The 25,175-nt window shown below is 42.8% G+C and overlaps 3 protein-coding genes across 10 annotated transcripts; 2 read left to right on the top strand and 1 right to left on the bottom strand.

The window, feature by feature from the left end:
* The first annotated feature begins 1,036 nt into the window (after nucleotides 1–1,036).
* exoc1 (exocyst complex component 1) lies at nucleotides 1,037–10,557 on the top strand. Of its 6 annotated transcripts, XM_035177140.2 has the most exons (21): nucleotides 1,037–1,195; nucleotides 2,031–2,162; nucleotides 2,258–2,388; nucleotides 2,505–2,664; nucleotides 2,947–2,964; nucleotides 3,718–3,905; nucleotides 4,033–4,260; nucleotides 4,528–4,660; nucleotides 4,769–4,878; nucleotides 5,505–5,573; nucleotides 6,265–6,414; nucleotides 6,518–6,626; nucleotides 7,302–7,346; nucleotides 7,668–7,831; nucleotides 7,935–8,048; nucleotides 8,278–8,357; nucleotides 8,939–9,167; nucleotides 9,286–9,469; nucleotides 9,555–9,754; nucleotides 9,840–10,034; nucleotides 10,121–10,557. In XM_035177140.2, the coding sequence occupies exons 2-21, from the start codon at nucleotides 2,039–2,041 to the stop codon at nucleotides 10,271–10,273; spliced, it is 2,784 nt and encodes a 927-aa protein (XP_035033031.1). In that variant the 5' UTR covers nucleotides 1,037–1,195; nucleotides 2,031–2,038; the 3' UTR covers nucleotides 10,274–10,557. The 6 variants fall into 6 exon arrangements, with proteins under 6 accessions (XP_035033031.1, XP_035033032.1, XP_035033034.1 ...); XM_035177141.2 differs by lacking the exon at nucleotides 2,947–2,964; XM_035177143.1 differs by lacking the exon at nucleotides 5,505–5,573.
* Nucleotides 10,558–11,130: 573 nt separating this feature from the next.
* cep135 (centrosomal protein 135) lies at nucleotides 11,131–20,182 on the top strand. 3 transcript variants are annotated; one of them, XM_035177208.2, is made up of 26 exons: nucleotides 11,131–11,339; nucleotides 11,695–11,828; nucleotides 11,916–12,106; nucleotides 12,198–12,365; nucleotides 13,057–13,198; nucleotides 13,323–13,407; nucleotides 13,510–13,638; nucleotides 13,775–13,990; nucleotides 14,110–14,175; nucleotides 14,343–14,493; nucleotides 14,586–14,818; nucleotides 14,923–15,078; nucleotides 15,155–15,292; nucleotides 15,469–15,546; nucleotides 15,708–15,859; nucleotides 16,117–16,232; nucleotides 16,335–16,489; nucleotides 16,723–16,778; nucleotides 16,868–17,036; nucleotides 17,132–17,242; nucleotides 17,404–17,589; nucleotides 17,717–17,926; nucleotides 18,049–18,251; nucleotides 18,356–18,460; nucleotides 19,420–19,563; nucleotides 19,806–20,182. In XM_035177208.2, the coding sequence occupies exons 2-26, from the start codon at nucleotides 11,716–11,718 to the stop codon at nucleotides 19,825–19,827; spliced, it is 3,495 nt and encodes a 1,164-aa protein (XP_035033099.1). In that variant the 5' UTR covers nucleotides 11,131–11,339; nucleotides 11,695–11,715; the 3' UTR covers nucleotides 19,828–20,182. The 3 variants fall into 3 exon arrangements, with proteins under 3 accessions (XP_035033099.1, XP_035033097.1, XP_035033100.1); XM_035177206.2 differs by having other exon boundaries at nucleotides 19,420–19,575; XM_035177209.1 differs by lacking the exon at nucleotides 19,806–20,182 and having other exon boundaries at nucleotides 19,420–19,579.
* Nucleotides 20,183–20,212: 30 nt separating this feature from the next.
* On the bottom strand, nucleotides 20,213–22,966 carry chst14 (carbohydrate (N-acetylgalactosamine 4-0) sulfotransferase 14). The gene is made up of 2 exons (XM_035177210.1): nucleotides 22,530–22,966; nucleotides 20,213–21,562 (listed from the first exon to the last, which is right to left on the bottom strand). The coding sequence occupies exons 1-2, from the start codon at nucleotides 22,815–22,817 to the stop codon at nucleotides 20,735–20,737; spliced, it is 1,116 nt and encodes a 371-aa protein (XP_035033101.1). The 5' UTR covers nucleotides 22,818–22,966; the 3' UTR covers nucleotides 20,213–20,734.
* Between the last annotated feature and the right edge of the window lie 2,209 nt (nucleotides 22,967–25,175).

Genomic DNA, 25,175 nt, shown 5'->3' with positions numbered 1-25,175 from the left:
GAGGATGAAAATGTAAAAACTATCAACTCAAAAACGACTTTGATCAAATATTTTGTTAACATTAATGAGAAACCAACTTTGTCTTGATAAAATGATTTACTTATTTTAAATAAAAAAGGGCTAAAGCCTAAAGACATGACATGATACATGTTTGAAAAGTTATTCAACAATAATGTGTAACTTTCCACCTCTACTGTTTGTATTTGCTGTCAATTGATACTTCTGACAGTCGTGATTCACTGTTTGGATGAACATCATCTCATTCTGATCAAATGTGTGAAAGTCATAATTTAAGTCCATAATGTTCCTTTATCTCGATGTTAAAATCTGAGCCTGTCCCTCAGTAGAATACGCAGGGCAATCAACAGTATAAAAGTCCTAAATCTTGATTATGACATAAGGGCCCACTTCAAGACAGCATTTTAAATATCTAATAATAAAGCAGGGTCCATCTTTATAACATGTAAAGCTCAGTTAACTCCCTGCGCTCCGAGTTGTTATCTGAGATCTCTCAACCAAACCTTACTGGTAGTTACTGGGTAGTTGAGGTTTTTACCATCAGGGCCCAAGTCTCCTCACCTGAGGACATTAGACTTCCTTCCACTTTATTTATTTTTAAATCATCGCATGAAACATATTTTCAAAAGGAAGCCTTTTAATGTCTAATTCTAAATGGTTTTAGCAGATTGTGTTGTTTCTAATATTTTCTTTTATGTTGTCTTTCTTATTTTGGTTTAGTTCTGTGTTGTTTTACTCAATGTATTTTTTAAAGCTCTTTGTAAACTTGTTTAGATAAGTGCAATAGAAATAAAGTTTTATTTATTGATTCTCTGTCCCTGTCTCAGTCTCTATCTCTGTACCTAACTTTGTACTTGTCTCTGTACCTGTCTCTATACCTGGTTCATCCCCTGTCTCTGTCCCAATCTCTAGCTCTGTCCCTATGTCTCTGTATGTGTCCCCGATCTGTCTCTATCTCTGTCCCTGCCTCTCAGTGTCCCTGCCTCTCAGTTTCCCTGTCTCTGTCTCTGTCCCTGTCCCTGTCTCTCGGTGTCTGTCTCTGTGTGGAGCAGACACATGATCAGTACTGATGTGGATGTGGATGTTGACAGTGTCGTCACCACGTGACAGCTCCGCCTGAGAACCCGGAAGGAAGAGGGCGGGGCTTTGCTCGGGGCTGGAGGATTGAGAAGACAAGGTAATGGCAACTCGTGATAAATGTATCCGTCAGAATACAAATATGGATCATTTTAATATGAAACACATCCCAGTGCTGTAGTTTATCTGATTTGTTGCGCCGTGTTCCATGAAGCTGACAGTAACAGAACTCACAGCAGCTAGCTCTTTCCAGCTAGCAGCAGCGTTAGCAGCCAGCAAGCTAACAGACAGAGGACATCGGTGCAGGACATTGGGAAGGGCCCGCTTCATTCCGTTTAGTCCAGTGCTTCTGTGGACAGCACCGGAGCTGACTTTAAAGACATGTTCCTAACAGCTTGTTGTGAGGTCTTCACTGGTGGAGCTAACACCAACAGCCTATGGCAGCCTGTAAGCTAGCCGCTGTTAGACGAGTGTTCGATGGGCTAAAAGACGCAGAGCCAGTGTTTATTAGCTTTAAGATAACGTCCGAAAATATCTCCTAACATCTTATGAGTAAGTCCCGAGTCTGTCACGACCCTGATAACAATGGTTGAGTACACGTTGCCTCGATGTGTGGACTCATCTGGAGGATGAGTCACTTGTGATGAACAGTGTCGCCTCCTCTGCTTTCATACATCTGTGAAGCCTGTACAGTGATTTCCCATAATGTCAGATAAATAATGCACATTTTTGTTTTTAAATGGTTATTTGTTCATATTTTATTATATGTGGCTTATTTTTTTTACACTTGGATATTTCTTTGTAAATCTATAACAGGAGAATATTTATTTTAAGGATGACACCTTACGTAATGTTGTGCTTGCACAGTGACAATAACGTTTTTGAATTGAAATGTGTCTTTGTTTACCTGCTGCCTGTCATGTTCTGTATCACAGTATCCACCATGACGGCCATCAAGCATGCTCTCCAGAGGGACATCTTCACGCCCAACGATGAGCGGCTCCTCGGCATCGTCAACGTCTGCAAGGCAGGGAAGAAGAAGAAGAACTGCTTCTTGTGTGCGACAGGTAAGTGGGTCATAACCACAGAAGCAGCTTTAAAAAACTGTTAAATCACAAAAGGTATGTGTGTCTGATACAATGTGTTTTTTTTTTTCTACCAGTTACCACTGAGAGGCCCGTCCAGGTTAAAGTGGTGAAGGTGAAGAAATCTGACAAGGGGGATTTTTACAAGCGACAGCAGACCTGGGAGCTCCGAGATCTGACAGAGGTGGATGCCAAAGATGCCAGCAAGGTCAGAAAATGACTGCATACCTTCCACCTTTTCCCTTTAGTTCACCCACAACAATGCATTGTGATGATGAACACATTTTCCCCCCTCATTCACTCCATGTTACTGTTCTCTTTTAGGAGAATCCTGAATTCGACCTTCATTTCGAGAAGGTGTACCGGTGGCTGGCCAGCAGCACGGCTGAAAAAAACTCCTTCATTTCTTGCATTTGGAAGCTGAACCAGCGTTATCTGAGGAAGAAGGTGGAGTTTGTGAATGTCAGTCCTCAGCTGCTGGAAGGTGTGGAAACTCTCTATCCTTAGCCACCCCTGTGAGCGCATGCCTCTTTTCATGATTTGATTACCTTTGCTTAAAGGTGTGTCTTTGACCTTGGTGTTTATTGGTTATGTTTGAAGTACTCTAATTTAGACCAGACAAAAGGACCTTGTTCGGCTTTTGGTTGATTTAATTTATTAATAGCATGTTTAAAGATCTCTTCTTTGTATCCTGGTTTGTGGTTTGGCTTTCTGTGTTAAATTCTCCTTTATTCTCACTTTTCTCTCTTAAACTTTCTCTGGCCAGAACTTCCTAAAGCGGAAGGTTGGTAGGACTTAACTTTCCCCTCTCCTCACTCCTCTCCATTGTATGCTCATGACCTCAGATCACCATTCTCATTAGAGATTCTCACCTTCTCAAAGCTCCTCCCGTTTGAACTATTTGTAAATAAGGATGGAAATGATTCTTTTTTTTTTATTAATAATGATCATAACCCACGATTAAGTCATATTGTTGCTTAACTTTCAACATTTTACTCGTTCATATCACCTTAATTCCTACGAATATACTGTTGTATTAATTATTGTATTCTGTAGTTAATGTGACTCTGAAATGTAGCTCTCAATGTTTCTCTGTCCAGAACATTATCAAATGTAGTTGTTAGTTCAGATGTTCAGCTTTAATTTGTTTTATAGAGCAGTCATTTTTTCAGGCAGAACAAATATACAGAGAAGTATATTTTACCAGTGAAAGCCCTGACAGAATGTGCGTATACTTTCTCTTATAACCCTCTTTCCATTACCTAAGATGGTTATGGTTTTATGGAGTCATATAACCTGCAGTCAGATTTATTATAGTTTAACATTCAAGTTATACGTTAAGCCATAGTAGTAAATGAGTACAGAACTATTTAAACATGTTGACTCAATTATTTTAAAATAATTAATAACTTTGTAAAACTATTTATCATCAGTTAACTCGGTTAGCAAGAAGATTATAAAGCCTGATATATTGGAAGAGCTTTGTGTGTGTGCCGGTGTCATTTTCATGTCTTTTCATGTGTTTCCATGGGTGAAGAGTCGGTGCCAAGTGGGGAGAGCCAGAGTGTTGCCGGGGGTGATGAAGATGCTTTGGATGACTACCAGGAGCTGAGCACCCGTGAGGAGCAGGATATCGAGAGCATGATGGAGACGTGCGAGTACGCCATCTCCAATGCTGAGGCTTTTGCGGAGCAGCTCTCCAAGGAGCTGCAGGTTTTAGATGGGGTGAGAGAAATTATAATAAGAATGAAAAGTGTTGATCTTGGTTTTATTTCCCTTAGTGTTTTGGAAAGGAATATTTACTTGAACACAGAAACATATTAACACATTGTTCATTGTTTCCCGCTTTAAGGCCAACATCCAGTCTATCATGGCCTCGGAGAAGCAGGTGAATATCTTGATGCAGTTGCTGGACGAGTCTCTGTCAGAGGTGGACACCATTGAGGGAAAACTGAGCAGCTATGAGGAGATGCTCCAGAGCGTCAAGGAGCAGATGGACCAGATCTCCCAGAGCAACCGCCTCATCCAGATCAGCAACACCAACAATGGCAAACTGCTGGATGAGATCCAGTTCTTGGTGGTGAGGACACATTATAATGTCTTTAGCTGTCAATTCATTAACTCAAGTGCCATATTTAAGTTATCAGTTTATCTAAATACAGTTACCAGAGGTTAGGTTGCTTTAAAAATTAGTCCCCATCTTAATTTAGTTATAATCCTGTTTTAGAAAAGTGATGTTTTTATTTTTAGAAGCCTTTAAATGTAATGTTTACTAGATTACTAATTGTATTGCTAGATTGTTGGACTTTGTTTGATGACTGTAATGTGTGTGTGTGTCCTCATATAGAACTACATGGACCTGTCTAAGGGACACATCAGGGCCTTACAGGATGGAGATCTGACCTCCCCCAAAGGTATTGAGGCCTGCATCAACGCCTCTGAAGCTCTTCTGCAGTGCATGAACGTGGCTCTCCGACCAGGTTGGTTTGCAAATGAAGTGTTATGGACTACTTTCTGATCAAATAAGTCACCTAGTAGTTGTTTTTAGAGCAAATAATCAGATTGCAGTTATAATTCCTTCATCATAGGCCATGAGAAGCTGATGGCTGTGAAGCAGCAGCAGCTCCTGTTCGCTGAGCTGAGAGACACCTTTGCTCGGCGCCTCACCAATCACCTCAACAACGTGTTTGTTCATCAGGTAACACACACACACCGATATTATATATATATATATATAGATATACAGATGTTATCTATAAAAAGTGCAGCTGTAGCAACAGCAAGTACGGAACACTATCAAGTAACAGTTTTAGCTGGTTGATAATTTGGATTCTCTTTGCCTCATTGAGCTGTAATAAAACAGAATCAGTTTTGTAAACCTTTGTTTTATTTGTTTTATTTGTTTTATTTAGCTTGTGTTTGCTGAATCGAAGGCCACACAATGATTAGTATGCTTAAACAAATATGTACTTCATAATTGTTTCTGCCACTTTACATACGGTATCTGCATATTGAAGTTGAGTAAAGGCAGCATAGTAGCGTGGAGTCAGACTTCGCTGTCCTCTGTTGGCCTCACACCTTACCATTGTGAGTGTGCTGCACCACGGAGGGCTGCATTCTGTCCTGTTCTTTTCCAGTCTCTCTCTCTCTCGCCCGCTGTCCCTCTCCCCTGTCCGTCTCCTCTGTCTCTCCTCATTGACGTCCTGTTTATCTGTAACTCTTTTCCTGGGCTTCCTCTGTGTCGTTTCCTTCCAGCCATGTGCCTCCTAATCTTGACTCTGCTCACTTTGAATCATCCCACTCTGCTCTCTGTCTCTGTGTCAGTTCAACCACTTCAGTCACTTCAAAATGACCATCCCTCAGTTCTATAGGTCCTCCTGTCTTTCACTTCCAGTGAGTACCCTCACAGCAACCCCCCTGCGTGCCCCCTCTTTGCTAATGTTTGACCTGGCATACCCCCCCTCCAACGACTTGAGACACCCTGGGCTCTTCCATCATCTCCTGCATGGGACATGTATCTAACTTCTCTCATATGACCTCAAAGCTGAAGAGGCACAATTCATCTTTTTCCTCATTCACCATCTGTCTGCTCTCTGCTAAGGATTATTTTGTTTGGGTGCTAACGTGGCTTTGTTGCAAAAGGTGTCATCATAAAATCCTGTGCCTGTCTGCTCGGTGTGCATGTCTAGTAAAGGAACTAGAGACTGAACAAGCTAACAATCAGGGGAAGTGAGGAGACCATCTGTATTGCAGTTGGAGTTTTGTTTTTCAATATTTTATTTAGTTGAGGCCAAAAAGTACTGGATTTTTTTAGTTGAACAATTTTTTTGTTGAAAACTTTTCATGGGAACGCGACATAAACTATCCTTGTATGTTTGTGGCAGGAAGCAAGATGAATCGTACTCATGTGTGGTGTGTTTGTGTAAACAGAGAAAGATGGAAATTCAAAATTCTATTCAAAACAACTTTATTTGTCCCCGGTGAGAAATTCAAATGAGCGAATGAGACTAAATAGCAGTGGGTTTGTCAGTATTAACTCTTATTGAATATACTGCAAATTGTCTGTTCTTGCTTTGTCATCCAGGGCCATGACCAGAGTTCCACGCTGTCCCAGCACACAGCAGAGCTTACTCTGCCCAAACACAGCCCCCTCCACAGGGACCTGCTGCGCTACTCCAAGCTCATGGAGTGGCTGAAGAACACCCACAGGGAGAAGTACGAGGGTCTGTCAAGGGTCAGTTATATTAAACTAAAAATATATTTAAATGAATATTGTATTTTCACACTGAAATCTGTGCCTTCCATCTGAGACAAACGTTATCATCTTTGTTTTTCAGACCTACGTGGATTATATGAGCAGACTCTATGAAAGAGAAATCAAAGACTTCTTTGAGGTTGCCAAGATAAAGATGGCGGGTACAACCAAGGAAGCAAAGGGCAAGTTTGGTAAGAACTGCAATTCAGACTTGTTGGTGCACAGATATGAAGCATGTTCGTCTTTTGCCGTAAATGTTATCAAGAGTGTTTTTTTTCTCGTAACATCTCCTTTTCTATTTTTCTTCCTCTTTACAACATGTAGTTCACTCAGGTGATGGAATTTTCACTGCATCTTTAGAATACTTTGTATTTTGTCCAATATTTGTATTGTACTGGCAGAGAGAAGATAATGGAATATTCATGTGTAAATATGGAAACAAGGCCTTATTCCTTTACAGCCTTTTCTAAGTCTGAAAACAAAAGCATATTTTCCCAAACGATTTTGCTTCCACTGTGTTCAAGTCTTGCTTCTTGTTTTGATAACATCTCCTCTTTCCTTTGCACGGAGACCTCACAGGCTGAATTCTGGACTCTTTAATATAAGACCTTTGTTGAGCTTTGGTTTTGGCAGAATTGTGGAACTCTGCTTTTCTGCACTCTGTGTTGGCTTTTCCTTCTGGGAAAAAAAAATAAGAATTTGTTTTCCAAAGGTTTGTCCGAACCTACGAGCATACGTACCTTGACGCACGTCAGCGTATATATGTGACTTTGTACATCTAACGTCTTGCCTCACTCCTCCCATGCTGCATGTTTTAAGCCTAACCTGTCTCTGTCTTTGATGCCTGCCTTTTTAACTGGCTGCAGCAACGCTTCCGCGGAAAGAAAGTGCACTCAAACAGGAAACAGAAAGTAAGTATGACTGGAAATATCTGGATAGTACAGCTACTCCATTGTTAATTACACACTCTGCTTCTCTCTTTCACTGTGCTACCCTGATAAACACTTAAAGCTTTACACACCATTACCTCACCATCTATCTGGTTGGTTTGTGCTAAATGTTCACAATGCTGCTTCTGCATCACCACATAATCTAATTCTATTGTAAATACCTACAAAACCTAACCCTTTATTTCCATGTAATATGTAGTCATTTGAATGATATTCCCAGAATGTGGAGTCATTCTAGCTAAAAGTTTAAAATCTCACTGTGTGTCTGTTGTGCCATGTCAGGCCTTCATGGCAGCTCAGGGAAGCTGACGGGCTCGACCTCAAGCCTGAACAAGCTGACAGTGCAGGGCTCCAACAGCCGGCGCTCCCAGTCTTCCTCACTGCTGGATATGGGTAACATGTCCGCCTCTGATCTGGACGTGGCGGACAGGACCAAGTTTGACAAGGTGACGCTGCCAGAGATGCACAGATGTAATGTAGTTAGCTATGTGTTCACATGTTGTTCTGTACGAGGAGGTTAAACCAAAGGTGTTTTTTTTCTCTGATTAGATCTTTGAGCAGGTCCTCAGTGAGCTGGAGCCTCTGTGTCTCGCAGAACAAGACTTCATCAGCAAGTTCTTTAAACTGCAGCAGCACCCAACAGTTTCACCCCCGCTTGCTCAGGTAAATCTGGGATAACATATTGGAAAAGCAGCAACGAGAAGGTCACATAGAATGACTAAAACATTAATGGTACTTTACATCAATAGTTGCACTTGTGGGCTGCTGTCTGAAACCATGAAATAATACAGCAATAAAGTCTCTGGCGTGTTTTCAGTTACAGCGACAATCATGAACATGTCGGCATATATTAGATTGGGTTTGTCATGTTTTATGTCCGTTGTCCCGGCAGCCTGAAACCGAGGAATTAGATGGAGTCATGCTGTCGAGAGTGGCTCCCCAGGCAGAACACAGACACTCCTTCTCATCAGAGTGAGTAGTTGCTAACAGCTCTGTTGCAAATATCTTCAATATTACTCATTTTCTATGCAGTGCTCCCCTCACCTCTCGTTTCTTAGTACTAGGGCCGTCAGTCTTCCTCTATAATCCCAGTTAAATTCCTTCTTTTGTTGTTGTTAATATTCAAATGGTATTGGAATTGTTAATGACATTTTTTGTTACATATATCCTATTGTACCATGTATACTCAGGCCATCATGTTGTTGTTATATGTTCTGACCACTAGAGAGCATATCAGCAATTGGCTACTAATAAATATTTGCGATTACCAAGGGGTGATAGCTTTCTTCAAAAAAGTTTCTTGCCAGGTAACAATGAAAATCAGGCCGTGAAAATGATCTGTTGACAACATTCCAGCAACAGTACACCTTCCACCAGAGTAGCAATGTGTATATCTATAGAATATGGTTACAGAAACGTGAACGCATCATTTAAACTGTAGTGTTTTGGCGCTCTCTCTCTCTCTCTGAGCATGTGTGTGTGTGTCTATATCTCTGTCTCTGTATCAAGCCAACACATTTATCTATTTTACCACAACTTTCTTTCCCTCCTAGGAAAGACCTGGTGCGGCTGATGATGAATAAAATCTTCCAGAGCATCGAGACGGAGCTCAACAGTCTCATCGCTCTGGGTGACAAGATTGACAGCTTCAACTCTCTCTACATGCTGGTGAAGATGAGTCACCATGTGTGGACAGCTGAGAACGTTGACCCGGCCTCGTACCTCAGCACTACTCTGGGAAATGTGCTGGTCACTGTCAAGAGGAACTTTGACAAATGCATTGTGAGTGGAGTGCATATGACGGGGGGGAAATCCAATGCTTTCTTTTGGTCACGAAAGTAAAGTGAAGGTTCGAGTCAGTGAAACTGTTTAATGATGAAAACCTCCTGTTTTCTTACAGTCTGGTCAGATCAGACAGATGGAAGAAGTGAAGATTTCCAAGAAGAGCAAAGTTGGTATTCTACTTTTTGTCACTGGGTTTGAAGAGTTCGCTGAGCTGGCTGAAACGATCTTCCGTAATGCAGAACGACGAGGAGATCTGGACAAAGCTTACGTCAAACTTATCAGGGCCGTCTTCATGAATGGTAAGACAACTCATCCACAACCAAATACTGATTGGCTTACTGGCCCAGAACTTCAAAATGTTCTGAATATTGATTGTCTGTCCAGTGGAGAAGGTAGCCAATGAGAGTCAGAAGACGCCGCGGGATGTCGTGATGATGGAGAATTTCCACCACATCTTTTCGACACTGTCACGACTAAAGATCTCCTGCCTGGAAGCAGAGAGACGAGAGGCCAAGCACAAATACACAGACCACCTGCAGTCCTATGTAATCAACTCCCTGGGCCAGCCCCTGGAAAAACTCAATGTAAGACCAACTGTCACGTAAAAGTAATCACAAAAAGTAGGTTACTGTAAAGTAGGTTACGTTAACTGTTTGCACTGTATTGCAGCATTTCTTTGAAGGAGTTGAGGCACGCGTTGCTCAGGGTGTCCGTGAGGAGGAAGTGAGCTACCAACTGGCCTTCAACAAGCAAGAGCTACGCAAAGTTATTAAAGAGTATCCTGGCAAAGAGGTAAAAAAGGGACTTGACAACCTTTACAAGAAGGTGGACAAACATCTGTGTGAAGAGGAGAGTCTGCTTCAGGTGAGAAAGTCTGAGTTTTAGTGGTGAAACCGCCCAGCTCATCAGTGGGGACACATTTCTCACCCTATTTCTATTTTCTCCACCAGGTGGTGTGGCACTCCATGCAAGATGAGTTCATCCGGCAGTACAAGCACTTTGAAGATTTGATTGGTAGATGCTATCCTGGCTCTGGAATCACCATGGAGTTCACCATACAAGACATGTTGGAGTACTTCTCCAGCATCGCTCAGTCCCATTAGTCGAGCTGCTCTGCGCTGTTGAATAGTGACTCACTACTGCCTCAAACTGGCTGAACGTACACTAGCTATTCCCTAAGCTGCCCGCCGTTGCTTTCTGGATGATGAAACATTTCCTCTATGTGTGTCGGTGTGTTCCTATGAAAGAGATCGGATGGTGATGCAGATATCTCTGCAGTGATTGTGTGCCTGTTTCTGTGTGACTCAGCTATTCTAAATATTTCTTTGTTATATTTTTATTTGTGTATTCCACATGTACATAATAAATTAGCATCTGCCAAACGTCATTCTTTGTTGGGTCTGTGTTCATGATTTATTGATGTGTATTATTGTGTCATGCACATTATGTGCCCAGGCTTTCAAGACACCTTTATTTACTAAAAGAAAAACCAGAGGAGCAGCATCAAAAAGGAAACTAAAGAAATATACCATACACCAGTTTTTTCCCCCCAAGATTTAGAAACCAAGGAAGCCAACCTAAGCATTTAAAGCACTAAGAGTAAACATCCATTCCTTTCATTAATCATCAGTGCAACATTTCTGGACTTTGAACAGACAGTTAATTTAAACATTCTTAACTCATTATAAAGGCAATAAAGAAGGAAATGTGATTCCTTCTCTACCTCTTAATTTATTCCATATATTTAATCAATCATGTAACAATGAATATATTTTATATACTTTGTGATTTATCTCTCCTAAATTTCCCTTGGGATCAATAAAGTGTCTATCTATCCATCCATCCACTAATCCATCCATTCATTCATTCATCCTGTGGCCACCCCGCCCCTCCGCCATCTGTGCGGACAGCGCGGGTTGACAAAACAAGCGGCCCCAGATGTTGTGTGGCGTCTCACTTCCTTAGTGACGAAACCAAACCGGAGATCAGCGGCGCTCTTTTCAAAAGCTTTACCGCGGAAACATGTCGACCCTCGGGTTATTTATTCTCTAACTTCACGTTAAGAATCACCAACGCTATAATGCATCTTGTGCAAGTGTCTGTGGGGGATGTAAAGTTGCGTTGACGTCGGTGAAGCTGACGTTAGCTGCCGGGGAAAAGCCAAGTACGGTAGGTTGAGGCAAAGCTGAGATTTAATGCTATTAAAGTGGCTAACTGTTGTCAAGCAGTACTGACGAGAGGCTTTAGGCCACCGTCCACCTCCGAAAAGCGGGTATATCCGTAGATAACATCGCTAAATGCTAATATCACACACCCCTGTCTAGTAAAGGAGGATTTGCTACCTAACGTGAAGCTAGCTAGCTAACGTTAGTCAACAATAACAACAACAAACCGCTGGCTAAGTTAGCCACTGTAACTAACACACGACTCAACGATTCACTTGGTTTATCCCATGTAGTTTGTTATGTCTTCTGGCTGTGGCTGCCTTGCTAATCGATGTGAACGCTGCTGTGCCGTGCTATAGCTTCAGTGTCACATCGCAGCCATGAACAGCACCGCAGAGAGGAAGTTCGTCAACTTGAGGAAGCGACTGGATCAGCTGGGCTACAGACAGCCACTGGGAATAGAGTCACTGCCACTAGTGGAGAAACTATTCAGGTGAGACCTCAAAGCCCGTCTGCACTCCCTTTCCTACATCCCATAATCTCAGTTGATATTTGAGAGAGATCTTCCCCTGTCTTACAGTGACCTGGTCCACACGACAGAGAGCCTGCGCAATGCCAAACTGTCAGCAGGTAAAACGGAAAAGGAGAGCCGGAACGTTGATTCTCTTCTGGAGCCCTACAGGACAGAGAATGCCCGGGTGGTGAGGGAGAACAATGAGCTGCACCTTGAGCTGCTGAAGCTGAAGGAGGAGAAGGATCGTGACACCAGAGGTCGGTTGTCACAGCAATTCAGCCCCTACACTCTCACCTCTGTGACCCACTGACACGCCTGACAGCTCCACGCAACCTTGTCTCGTTTCAGAGCTCAAGACCCACATCAGAAAACTGGACCATGACACCTCTGACCTGAAGTTTTTAAACAATCAGTATGTGCACAAGGTTCGCTGCCTGGAGAAGGACAGCAAGGCGAAAGCTGAGCGCATCCAGCAGCTGCAGGAGAAGAACATGCAAGCTGTGGTGCAGACACCAGGTAAATACCAGGGGTCTGACCTTAAGTTCTTTGAGCCAATTCAGACCTGCATTTAACATCCATCATGAATGATCTGATCAGTGGTCAGCACTAAGTACAGGAGTGAGCACACTCAAATGTGCCCTGAGATCTGATCTCAAAGATCGCATTAATGTGACCACATTCTTCTCGCTGTGGGAAGGCAAATGCATCCTAGGCTACATATACAGGAACGCCTACTCAGCTGAGGTCCTCTGACCTGCTTCAGTTTCTCAATGAATCAAACATATGTTTACGCTTCTCTGTGGCCATACGTTAGTTTGTTTGTGACCCCCACCACAATATCAGCAATGACCCCCCTTATATTGACAGATGCTTTTCTTAAATTGGTCAAATCTTTCTTCACAGCCCAGTCCCCGTCCTGACTCCTCTCTCTCTAACTTTCTCTACCTCTCTCGCTCGTGCCGACACACAAACACATTGACACTGGACACATCTGTAAACTCATACTGGGTAGAAACAACATCATTTGGTCTTTGTGAACACAATTGAGGTTCATGATTATTTGCATATAGATAAGGGAAGTGAGATCCCATCACAAGGACAGATGTTAACACCAGTTCTGAACAGGGTGTTCAAGAGCACACTGGAAGCGATATTTGGCAATTTCAAACATTGTATAAAAATCAGTTTTTCATGATGACATTCACAGGTGGAAAGAAGCGCAGTATTCCTTTCAGACGTCAGAGGATGCAGATTGATGAGCTCATACCTCCCTCCTCTGCATCAGCTTACCCTGCGTTGCAGCCTGATGATCCATACGTAGCTGACCTGCTGCAGTTGGCAGATAGAAGGTTTGTTTTCTTTTGAAGCAGCTCAACTGTGTTATCGACAGAAGTATTGGTATTGGTATTTCTTTATGATTGTGATGACATGCTTGTTATTTCTGTTTGACTGAAAGTAATTTTTGATTGGTAGAATTCATGAGCTGCAGGAAGACGTCATAAAGGTCAAATTAGACCTGGAAAATGCTCAGGAATATATAAAACACTTAAATACTCAGGTAAGAAATACATTACTAAAGGCAAACAAAATCCATGTCACATATGTTAAATGTTAATATGTGGTCATTAGATGTTTTATTTAATTTTTATACTTCTATTAGGTAGAGCAGAGGGACAAAGAGATCGAACGTCTGAACCGTGTTCTTCAGGGAGGACGTCCTCATGATGTAATTTCCCTCGAGGCTCAGAACATCAGCAGCGAGAAACTTATTTCTCATCTTAACCTTCAGGCAAGTTTAACTATCCTAGAGGATGTTTACCATTGTTAATCAACATTTGTGAAATATTTTTGGAATATGCACAGTGGTCTTGAGCCTAAGGTTGTTCCACACCCTCCTGTCTGTACTAATACTTAATGTCACACAGATTGAGTACCTGCAGGAGACCAACAGGACACTGGAGCAGAAGGTAGAAGGACTGCAACAGAAGAAGAAAAATGCCTCAACTGAAGTGGCTAATCTGTCCTTAAAGAATCTGGAACTGTGTGAGGAGCTTACGCACATCGACGACCTTGCGAAGCGGCTGGAGATGGACAAAGAGCGGGTGTTGGAAACAGTTGACATGGAACTACAAGACACTAAAGTGAGAATAATATGATTCAGGGACAAAAAAAACAAATCCAAATGTACTTATGTGTTTACAGGCATCAAGTGTGACATGTGAGTTAGTTAATAACAATGCAAAAATATGTTTTTCAACAGGAAGAGATCCAGAAGCAACAGAGAATCATTGAAGACTTAGAGGATGTTATTACAAAATTAAAAAAGGTATTGACTCTTTTCTTATTCTATGTTCTTTTTAATAGGAATATCAATGAATTTTAGTATTTAGTTATTGACTTAACATACACCTCAATTCTTTGGCCAAAAATCTGACCAATTATATTTTGTTACACAAACTCAAATCATGATCTGTTGTTAATGTCTTAATTCAGGAGCAGTCTGAAGGTGACTTTGAAAAAGATCGTCTTAGGGATCAGCTCCTGGAGCTTAAAGAACAAAACGAGAAAATGGAGGGACTGGTGAATTTCCTGGAGGGAGAGAAGATCAGGCTGCAGGACAAAATTGAGAAAGTGATGTCAGCTGGTAAGCAACAGTCTGGCATAGCTCAATTGTTAAAAGCTGTTCTTATCGCAGCTTTAAGTTGTTGACGTGAATGTGTTACTATTGTGTACCAGACAAAGACCTGGTGCTAGAGCTGGAAACCATGCGGGCTAAACATGGTGTTTGCGGAAGGGAACGCTCCCCGTCACGTCTGGACGCATTTGTCAAGAGTCTAGAGGAGGAGAGGGATTACTATCGGCAGGAGGCTGAGCGCTACAAAAGGGCCAGAGGGGCAGGAGGTCTGGACTTGAGCCCAAGTCGTAGTCCAGGCAGAGGAAGGAGTCCTATGTCTAAACATGCAACAAGGGTAAGAAACAATTCAAATTTTATTGACTATTTTGTTTCAAAGAGTTTGATGCACTCAGCTGTCTCATAAAATCATACATAAAGTCTACTTGCTTTATCTTTCAGGGAGGTGATGCAGAGGCCGAACTGCTCCTTGTCAGACAGGAGCGAGATGAGCTGAAGGCTGCTCTCATAGACTTTGAGAAGCACATGGAGGACATCCAAAACAATGTGAAGGCCCTCTGCAGTGAGAGAGACCATTTCAAAACCCAGTTTAAACAGGTGAGTTTGAACTTGTGTATGTACTTGATATTATTTATTCTACACTTCTAAAGACCAAATCTTCCTGTTCCCTCAGACTCAAGAGGACTTAAAACTGGCCCATAGCAAAGATATGTCAGCTGACGTCTTGGAACTGCAGGCAGAGTTTAAACTGGCAGAAATCAAAATCGAGCAGATGACCGATGAAAAAGACACACTCATGGAAATGTTGAAGGTCAGTCCTCGAGTAATGACTTTCATGTTGCACATGATTCTGCTGCACTATCATAGTGATATACATAGAGAAGTTAATAAATCTGCATTAGCTTCTCCAGGACATATTGTGATCTGTGTGATATATTTTTTGCATTATATCAATTGCTTGAGCCTAACACACACAACATTTTGCAGGTTGCCCAGACTTCAGCTTCCACAGACAGACGGGGCGAGGAGAGGAGGATTCTTAACCTGGAAAATGCCATTCAGAGTGTAAGCCTTCTGTAAATCTGCTCAAACATTTCCCCCTGACTGGAACTTCAAAAGAGACAAGACCCAACATGGGAAATGTTACTTCCTATTCACAGCTGTAACTTTGGTCCTAAATAGCTTCATGTTGCTGTGTGTGGCTCATTGGGTTTAATGTGGTGCAGTTGGAGCAGGAGAGACTGGACCTGCAGTCCCAGGTGTGTCAGCTGATGGAGAGCAGGACGGCTGTGGGGGAGGATCTGAAGGTTCAGTCTGCTGCCATGGTCCAGAATGCAGAGGAGGCGGCCCAGCAGAGGGCAGAGTCCAACGCTCTGAGGTTTGTGTTGAAAATACACGTTTGTTGAGCAGTTAAAATATTAATGAAATGGCTGCACTCAGGAAGTATGTTAAATGGTTATTGTAATATAAATATCCTGGTGGCCATGAGTGAGCAGGTCGTCAAATAACCAGAGGACTGGTGGTTCGATTCCCCAAATGGCTCCTGAGTATGTGTCGGTTTTAGTGGGGGATTGTTGTGTTTCTCGCCACAATGTTTGAATTTGAATAGATGAGCTGTACCCTGTCTGTCTGCAGGCTGCTACAGGAGCAGATGGAACAGTCACTGTCTGACACCCAACACAGACTGTCTGTAAAGATGAATGAGCTGCATAATGCCCATCAGCAGATTGAGAAACTGGAGGAGAGAATAGGTAAATGTTTATGGATTTTAGGAGGTTCAGGAGATGTGTTGTACTTTTTTTTCTTCCTCTGTTGTTGCTTAGCTATCTTCTTGATTTGGGTTTGTCTGCCAGGGGAGCTAAGTCAGCGAGGCTCCAAGCACAAGGAGGACGTGGCTGCTCTTCAGAAGTCCATCTCTGCCCTGGATAGAGAGAAAGATGCTCTGCAGGATGAAGTCGATCAAAAGACTGAAAAGCTGGTTGCTCTCGAGGAGGAGTTTTCCAAAAAAGTACCTATCACTAACAAATACCATGTTTTATTTTATGACGAGTTCAAGTCTGTTTTAAGACGATACAGGCATGCCTGTATGTTCAATTAATATTTTATCGGTCCTTGTTATCATTCCTCTTGTCTATACTTAAATCTCATACACAGTAAGTGATGAAGGACACAAATGTCTCTTAAAGACAACTAATTGAGCTCTGGCATTGTTTTTGATCTTTCTTCTTTCTATTTCCTCAGGAAAAGACCCTTGAAGAAGTGAAACATACCATTCTAAACTTGGATACCTCTTTAGCGTGAGTATCTTGGTCTCAAGGCTCTAAGTGGTTTTTCAATACAACAAAACACTGATAAATAAAAAATAAATAACATGTGGTTCTTGCAGTCAGCTGCAGGGGGCCTTAAACAGCCGCGAGAGGGAGATAAGCAGCCTGAGGAGACAGCTTGACGCCTCTCAGGAGGAGCTGGTCGGACTCAGGAGAGAGAAGGAAATCACAATCAGAGAGAACAGGCGGCTGCAAGAAGACCTGGCCACGATGACCAGAGAAAACCAGGTGTTTGTAACCTCATATGCAGTTGTTTCTTTTGTGTCTTATGAAAGAATGACGAAGAAATAACATTAGCTCTGCTTTTCTGTGTGTTTATCCAGGCTGTGCACATGGAGATGGAGGAGGCTATGCATGAGAAGGATGAGCTGAAACTGAGAGTCCACTCATACATTTCCGAAGTGTCCAGAATCGAGAAACTGATGGCAACAAAGGCAAGAGAGAACAGTATTCTCCTATAGCCATTTAAGAACCTGTGTAATAGATACTGTCTCTTTGTGATACTTTCAGATGATACTTTATCTATATCTATATTGGAAGTGCCTCTACAGTAGACGTCTGCTCCGTCTCATTTCGCTGTGTGTTTGACCCACAGGAGCAAGAGAACAGGAACCTACTGGAGCATTTCAGAATGGCTCACACTGAGGTGGAGGAGCGCGAGCAGAAGCTGCTGCAGTCTGAAGGCCTCAATAACTCCATCCGCCTGGAGCTGCTCTCTTCAGACACAGAACGCAGACACCTCCGAGATACTGTTGGCCACCACGAGAGAGAAATCCATCAGGTGAGACACGGGCTGGAACAAGCAGCTTTCATAATTGGGAGCAAGACTGCCAACAGACGTCATATGCTAGAAGCTATTCTTTATGCTGGTGGGGATTGGTGTACTTACCCCTTACTGTTTTGTCAAGCACACACAAGCCCTGCAGGCTTATGAGGCCCAGGTATCCTCGCTGGTTCGTGGGATGTCCCGACTAGAGGAGGAGCTACACAGCACCCAGGAGGAGAAGGCAGCTCTCCTCTCAGATCTGGCCTCTGTCAGGGAGCTCTGTGTCAAACTGGACTCTGGCAAGGAGCTCACTGCACGTCAGCTCACCTCCAAAAGCATGGACCTGGAGAGGGTGAGCTCCGATAACTTGTCATGGCTGAGAAATGTTGCATTCCACCGGGGATGCACGCTGGCTCACTAGGAGCAGTTGTCAGTCATGAGAATTTATGCTCTGTGCATGTGCATGTTTTTTAGGTCACAGGAGAGGTGGAGGATGTTCGGTCCGAGGTGGAGCTACTTAAGAAGCAACTGGCCAGTGAGAGGTTGACCGTCCGTAACCTGGAGACGCTGCTCTCCTCCAATCGGCACAAGGAGTTCCAAACTCATCTTACAGCCAGCGAAAGAGAGTCAGAGCTGAAAGTCCTTCGTGACAGGCTCATGCTGGCTGATAGCAAAACGTAAATAAATCCAATTCACCATACGTGCTTGAATAAATTATAATCCACTAAAATATCACTTTAGAAAGAGGTTGAATATTATTTGTGTGTGTACATACTCTCAGTGCAGAGCATGCCAGGGAGGTGTCCCAGCTCCGCGGTAAAGTGTCTCAGCTGCAGACCGAGATGGACGTTCTGAAAAGACAGTTGACCACTGAACGCTTTGAACGGTGAGTTCAACAGCTGTTGTTTTTTACACTGAAGCTGACATTTCCTCTGTTACCCCAAGATCAATCTTGGAGCCCATTAGCTATCATCTGACGACAAATTAGCCTCTTGAGGCAAAGGCAATTATTTTGTTATATATATTATATTGTTTTACGTCTGTTCGCTGTACACTTTTTACAGTCAGACTAGTTTTTCATATCACACAAGCCAAACTTTCCTCACAAAAACACGAATAATAATACTTTTTGTAGCTAATTTAGGTCCTGGTGATATTTTGGCTAATCTCTTTTAACAGCTACCTGCATATGAATGCAAATAAAATAAAAGGTTGATAGCCGATGCATTTCAGTTAATGTGTTCCACCTTTTTTAGTTTCCACACAGATTGTTTTGCTCTGTGATTACGTGATTCTGCTGATATCATGTATAATTTTGTCTATAACCATGTAATTACAAGAGTAGCAGAGTTGATGCAACATAATAATCTAGTTTTTCACTGAGTTGGCTACCAAAAGAGAACGTCTTCCTTAATATTTCATCTTTGATGTAGTATGTTATCTGGATGTAGACTTTACTAAATGTCCCAAATGACTGTAAAACCAGTAAAACTCAGACTGTTCTCATAACAATTATTTGAATAACTGCCAACTGTTTTCTTGTCTAATTCCATACTGTGAGTTCTCTTCAAATTGTTTTGTCTTAGCAGCGTTCCAAAACTCAAACAAATCCATGATTTCTAGTCAAAAATCTGTGAAATAAATCTGATTTGTTGCTGCTTAATGTTTTGACCATCAACTAATTGACTAATCACTTCAGCTCTAGTTAAGCAGCTATGTAGAAGTATCACTTATGCAGTGATTATCTAAGATAACGGCTCAAATGCATTTAGTTACAAAGATGCATCACCAAAGTGGAGGTGCAGCACATTGTGACCTTGTCTGATTGTGTCTGTCTGTCCCCAGTGAGAGGGCAGTCCAGGAGATGCGCAAACAGGGTTTGTCGTTCTCATCCCTCCAAAGCTCATCGCCCCTCAGCGTCTCCTCCGGTCCTCGTCACTTCTCCCCTGAAACCTCCGTCCTCAGAAGTCTTGACCGCTCATCTGACAGGTCAGCAGACAAGTAAGGCCTATGCCATGAAAATGATGAGGCTAGTTCATGGGCGGATTACTTCTGGACTACATACATATCATATAGGAATTTACTTTACTATTTTGGATGTTTGGAAGAATAATATCTGGCTGATGAATGAAATCTGGCCCTTTGATGTCTGAAAACCAAAAATAATGGATCATTACTATTTTTAACAAATGCTTCTTATTCCACTGAAACATTTTTCTTTCTCTTTTCAGAAGTGTGAGCTTCAAGGATTAAAGTCTGGATGTGATTTATGAAGGCCTTTTATAAACCGGACAAATAATTAGCCCATAGCATTCCTATGTGCCTCTTTATTTCCAAGTCTAGTCTGACGCACCGAGGATAAAAAATGTGTTTCTACATTTAAACAAACTGTGACCTAACTTTTCCATCAGTATCTTGTACAGCCACTAATCGATTGAGGGTTTAACTTTGTGAATGAATTAGTGCCTCAGAAATCAATTGTTCTCATTAACAACCTCACACACAATGTAGCAAGAGAAGTGTCTGTTCAGCCCTGTTGTAATATTTTTTTTCCCTGTTTTTTTATGATGTCTAAATTATTTAATAATCCACAAAATAAAATGATACAAAATAACAGAAACTGTGGCGATGTGCATCATTAAACTTAAACTTCTGGTTTTATTCGATGGTAAATAGTCCAAAGTAAATAGAAACGATGGGACAGAGAGACTGTGACATACTTAAAAACACAAGCTTCATTTAAACCCCACCACCCTCTGAGTACGTGTGTGTGTTTTAGCCTGCTAAACCACTGAATGCCCACTGAAGCTATTAACCCTTGACTTTCTCCAATGTTTACACCAACAAACTACAAAACACAGACTTTGGTCTTCCAACCTTATTAACATTTGCATCCATATATATAGTGAACTGATTGATTTACTGTAACAGTGCATGTAACATACGTTTCAATAACGTTTTCCTGTGTCTGCAGCTGATTTCAAGTTTTAGTGGTTTTAAAGTTAATTCTTATTCTGTTCCAATAATCAGCATTATAAAACGATATGAGGACATCTCAAGTAAAAAAATTGTGTAACAGCTGTCAATGTCCCATAAGCATAAAAAAAACATAAATGATTCTCTACAAAAAATATTCTCCAAACTCTCTCACAGTGGAGCTTTAATGCCGGCAGTGTTCAGTGGTTGTGTTGGGGAGTGGATACGTAAAGAGGGAAAAGTCTAAAATGTACTTGGGCAGCAGGTCCCTCAGCAGCTTTTGTGGCAAGCTGCAGAGATAATAGTGTAACGTCTCCGTGGTGACCGGCTTGTACCACGTCTGCCTCTCCGGGAAGTGAACGTAGGCAGGCGCTCCGATTCGCTGGAGCACGAACTCCGCGTCACCTTCCAGGTGCTCATATGAGCCGAAGAAGTCGTAAGACACAGCACACGGTTGGCACAGGTTGTACACCGGCATCCAGTGCTCATTCATACGCTCCACGTCCTCGTCCAGCAAGTAGCGGACAAACTCTGCAAAGGTCACATCGTCCCCTTTCACAGACGGGTCGTTGGCGCGACCTTTTCTGTACCGCTTTACGATCTCAACGCCGTACTTTTTCTTGTAAGCCTCGATTTCTCCGAACTTGTTCCTGTAAGCAGAGAGCAGGCGCTCCATGGGGTCCCGCACAAACATGAACTTGAAGTAGTGCTTCAGGCGGTAGCGGATCTCCTCGGGTTTCAGGGAGGACAAAAACAGCAGGTCGCTGCGATGGTCCATCTTGATGTTGACGTCCACGCTCTCCAGCGAGCCGCTCAGCACCTTCAGGACCCGCTTCCAGTTGGAGCAGGCCACTTTGGGGACGTAGCAGTAGAGGAAGCGGTGCTTGTCGTTGACCAGGATGTGCTGCAGCAGCGTCTTCCTCTGTAGGGGGCTCAGAGACCAGACGCTGTGGGGCATGTTCTTCTGGCTGCACATGGTCCTGATGGTGCGGTTCCGGATCTCCTGGAGGATCTAATGTGTGAACACAAATCAGGAACTTGAGAGCATTTTTTTTTTTTAAATGTACACAGCCTTTTGAAAACAGCTGTTTAAAACACTGCCCAAATATACTACAATCACTAGCTATACCTCTAACACTACAATTGTCACTGCTGCTCCCTTCATCTCAGTCAGACATTTTATTTTGTGTAAATACTCCAAGCATCGACACAACTCTGCATTTATGTTAAAAACTCGTATTTTGCAAAAACTAAAAAATGGCTTGTTGAATGAGCATTGTGTCTGTGGCCTGTGTAATTTCTGGCTGCCAATAAAAAGTTGAAGTTTTTTTTTTTTAAACTCTTATTTTGTTGACGTGCTCTGCTCCACACACCATCCATTGCCCTCCTGTCCCTCCCGGGAGAGGCGTCCCTCCCGTGGGAATCCGATGTTCTCTCTGAGGTTCATTACTCAAGTCGAGGGTTAAGTGCAGATGATGTCACACTTTGTCAAGCCCCTTGAGGCAATTTGTGAATATGGGCTGATGAAGTTATGGGAAGTGAAGTGCAGTGCTTTTTGGGAAATTGCGCCATACACGGGAGGACAGATCAAGATATCTCAGAATCTGCTCCTGTGATTTATTTGTGATGTTTTTGAGCGTAACCCTTAACGAAAAGTATGATGTCAAACTGCTGGAGTAACCCTGCAGACAATATAAACCTACTCAGCTTATTATTAGAGTTCACGGTGGAAGCTGCCATTAGACCCAGACCCTTGCAGGAATGTTCTGACTACTACATTACATACAAACAACGTGTCAGAGTAGTGATCTCCAGTTTGAAAGCCTTGCACACACTTCCTCAACCACACTTTAATCCTGAAAGACCTCACACCCAAGTCACGGGACAACACCGAGCCCCTGCGAGCTGCCCCGAGCCGCCCTCGCCAGGTGAACCCCCCACGGATGAAGCCCCGCGGTGCCTCCACACTCTCACCGTACCTGGGACTCCACGTCCACGGGGGCCGAGTCGTGCTTGCCCGCCTGTCGGACGGGGTCCAGCCGCCTGCCGCTTCCCCGGGGTGGAGGAGTATCCAGGCTGTTGAGCATTCCTTTCTCGATCATGAGCAGCAGGCCTCCGGACGCCACGATCACCAGGAACGTTAGCAGCGAGGGCAGCACGGCGGAGCTGCGGCGCCCGGAGTTCACCGTTGTCCTGAAGTGAATCACCGAGCCGCTCCGAGCCGTTCCGGTCCGTTTCACCCCGTAGTCCTGACCGCGGGGAAGCATAGCGAGTGTCCGGAGAGTCCGATCCACACCGGAGAGCTTTGGAGTTCACTGATAAACAGCACGAGAGAAAAACACCGTTGTTTTTTTTTTTTTACCACGTATCCATTCTTAACTTTTTAACTGCGCCAAGTTACCCAGCGGAAAGTGCGCTTCCTGGTTGACCTGTCAAAGTAAAACCGGTTCAGCGCAAATGTTGTAAATTAGTTTATTACCATATTGATAAAGTAACTTGAGTCTGGGGTGTGATAAATGTTCCTTCTTTTTATGTATTTGATCTCAAAGTGTTTATAACTGACACTTACAAAAACTATTAGATTTATGAAAGTTAACATTTTCAAAATAAAATCACAGCTTTAGTCTATATTTCGTCACTAGAGGCTACAAACACTTTTAAGGACTAATGCATAGAACATTTGGGTTTTTCTTTATCTTTTCAGTATTCCCTGATGTAGAGCAAAATTAATAAAAGTGCTGACAGCAGGCTCAAGCTGAAGGAGGTGCTGTGATCACTCCTGTCAGCACCTCCTCTCAGGGGATCCTGAAGTTCCCCCAGGCTCTCTGGGAGGTGTAGTTCCGCTAGTTTATACAGGGATTGACCCAGAGTCTTTGTTTAGTCATAATTTAGGAGCCCCTCAAAGAACCCTTGAGCCTTACCCTCCAAGGTTTTAAGAAACAATTACACTTTCACTCTGCTGTAGGTTTATGAGCTTTCAGTACTTAGTAGTGTTCGTTAATCCTCATAGATTGTCAAACACAGTCTCCACAGTTAAGTGACTGAGCAATAATCGCAACACTTGAGCTATAATAACTCTCTTGATTCTACCTTTTACACACCCTGCCTTGCTAAATGGCCACACACTTCATTTGTTTACCCTTCTTGGTGCTGGTTTCTCTATGCATTCATATAACCCAAATGATTAATACTCTACAGCCTCCCCCAATATTTGAAAATAATACATCACCAGCATTACCTAATACTCTATGAAAGCAGTTCTTATAATAAAATGAGTGAACTGGGCTTTATGTCACATCAGCCATGACGATGCCTCACTGCCTGATAAATATGAGATCAGATTCCTGTCTGTCCCTCAAATCAATAGCAGAATGCTCGAGCTGCAGTGTTGGTTGTGTCACAAGTCACCTTCCCTACAGCATCAATACACAAATGCATAACCTCTACCATCCTCTGACCCAGTGGCAGGTTTAGATATGGGAGACATGGGCAACCACCCAGGGGGGCATCTTGTCTGGGGAGCCTGCAATGAAAAAACAAAAAGTAATCCCTTCAACGATGCAATGTCACCGTCAAGTAACCTTGTTTGAGTGGAGGCCCTTTTTCTACAGGCAGACTTCTGCAAGAAGATCTCACAGTCAGTCGTGGTGAGGGGGGTGGGGGTATACCTCAGGTCTCTCCACTGAAAGCATGAGGGAGTGGGAGCAGGGGAGTGGGGGGGGATCTAGTGCATTTTATTTTGTACATTATCCTGCTGATTCAATAGGTAAAATGAGTCAGTCTGTGATCAGTATTAACCACATGATTACTGGGCAGATTTCATATGATGACCTAATTGGTGACTTTGCACTAACAAAGATCAGGATCAATTGCGGCAGTTGTGCAACGATTAGGTTCCCTTCTTCTTAAGTGTGTAGTTGTATTTGTGCAATTTACTTTAATTTCTTTTTTTTTATTTGCAATATGTTACAATTTGTGATCATTTGATTATTTGTTTTTATCAACATTTATATTCCAGGATGGTTAGAATTCTTTGTACCAGATTTTTGACATTTGTGACATATATCATGATTTTGTATAATGTTTGTTGTGGCTTGTTATGTTGGGTTCGCCCAGAGCACCACAGAAGCTAGAGCCGCTACTGCTGTGACCCCATTTCTTTTGAATCATTTTCATACAGTCCCTAACATTTTTATTGAAGAACACAATAGTTAGGCCGACATCTATGTGTCCCGTAGTCCTGTAGCTGTGGACTGTAAATATGAATTTAAGTGTTTTAATGGAACCTTAATATGTGAGGACTTTGTATGATTATACTTGTATCAGCATGAATAGAAGACAGAACCACAGAGAGTTTATAAATAGGCTTACAGTAGTACTATAGTAACCAGTGCATCCCAGTGGGATTAACACCTTCAGGGACATACATGGTGTCTCTTCCTCCTCCTCCTCTTCTTCCTCCTCCTCTGGCTGCTCACATCGTTTCCATACACCCCCTCGTCTCCGTGCTCGTTATACTTCCGAAATGCACGCGCTTAAGTTACAGTAACGTGCTCGCATCGTGACATTCTCTCTCTCTCTCTCTCTCTCTCTCTCTCTCTCTCTCTCTCTCTCTCTCTCTCTCT

This window comes from Hippoglossus stenolepis, chromosome 14 (assembly GCF_022539355.2).
Source record: "Hippoglossus stenolepis isolate QCI-W04-F060 chromosome 14, HSTE1.2, whole genome shotgun sequence".
In the NCBI taxonomy this organism is placed as follows: domain Eukaryota; kingdom Metazoa; phylum Chordata; class Actinopteri; order Pleuronectiformes; family Pleuronectidae; genus Hippoglossus; species Hippoglossus stenolepis.
The sequence above is the reverse complement of the archived record's forward strand: the minus strand, read 5'-3'. Positions and strand labels throughout refer to the sequence as shown.

Bases quoted from the DNA above. Each gene is read 5' to 3' on its own strand.
- exoc1 (XM_035177140.2), top strand. From the start codon at position 2,039: ATGACGGCCATCAAGCATGCTCTCCAGAGGGACATCTTCACGCCCAAC. The intron at 4,661-4,768 runs GTTGGTTTGCAA...CCTTCATCATAG, and splicing joins GAACGTGGCTCTCCGACCAG to GCCATGAGAAGCTGATGGCT. The intron at 10,035-10,120 runs GTGAGAAAGTCT...TTTCTCCACCAG, and splicing joins AAGAGGAGAGTCTGCTTCAG to GTGGTGTGGCACTCCATGCA.
- cep135 (XM_035177206.2), top strand. From the start codon at position 11,716: ATGAACAGCACCGCAGAGAGGAAGTTCGTCAACTTGAGGAAGCGACTG. The intron at 14,176-14,342 runs GTATTGACTCTT...GTCTTAATTCAG, and splicing joins TTATTACAAAATTAAAAAAG to GAGCAGTCTGAAGGTGACTT. The intron at 16,779-16,867 runs GTGAGTATCTTG...TGGTTCTTGCAG, and splicing joins AACTTGGATACCTCTTTAGC to TCAGCTGCAGGGGGCCTTAA.
- chst14 (XM_035177210.1), bottom strand. From the start codon at position 22,817: ATGCTTCCCCGCGGTCAGGACTACGGGGTGAAACGGACCGGAACGGCT. The intron at 21,563-22,529 runs GTACGGTGAGAG...TTCACACATTAG, and splicing joins CCGTGGACGTGGAGTCCCAG to ATCCTCCAGGAGATCCGGAA.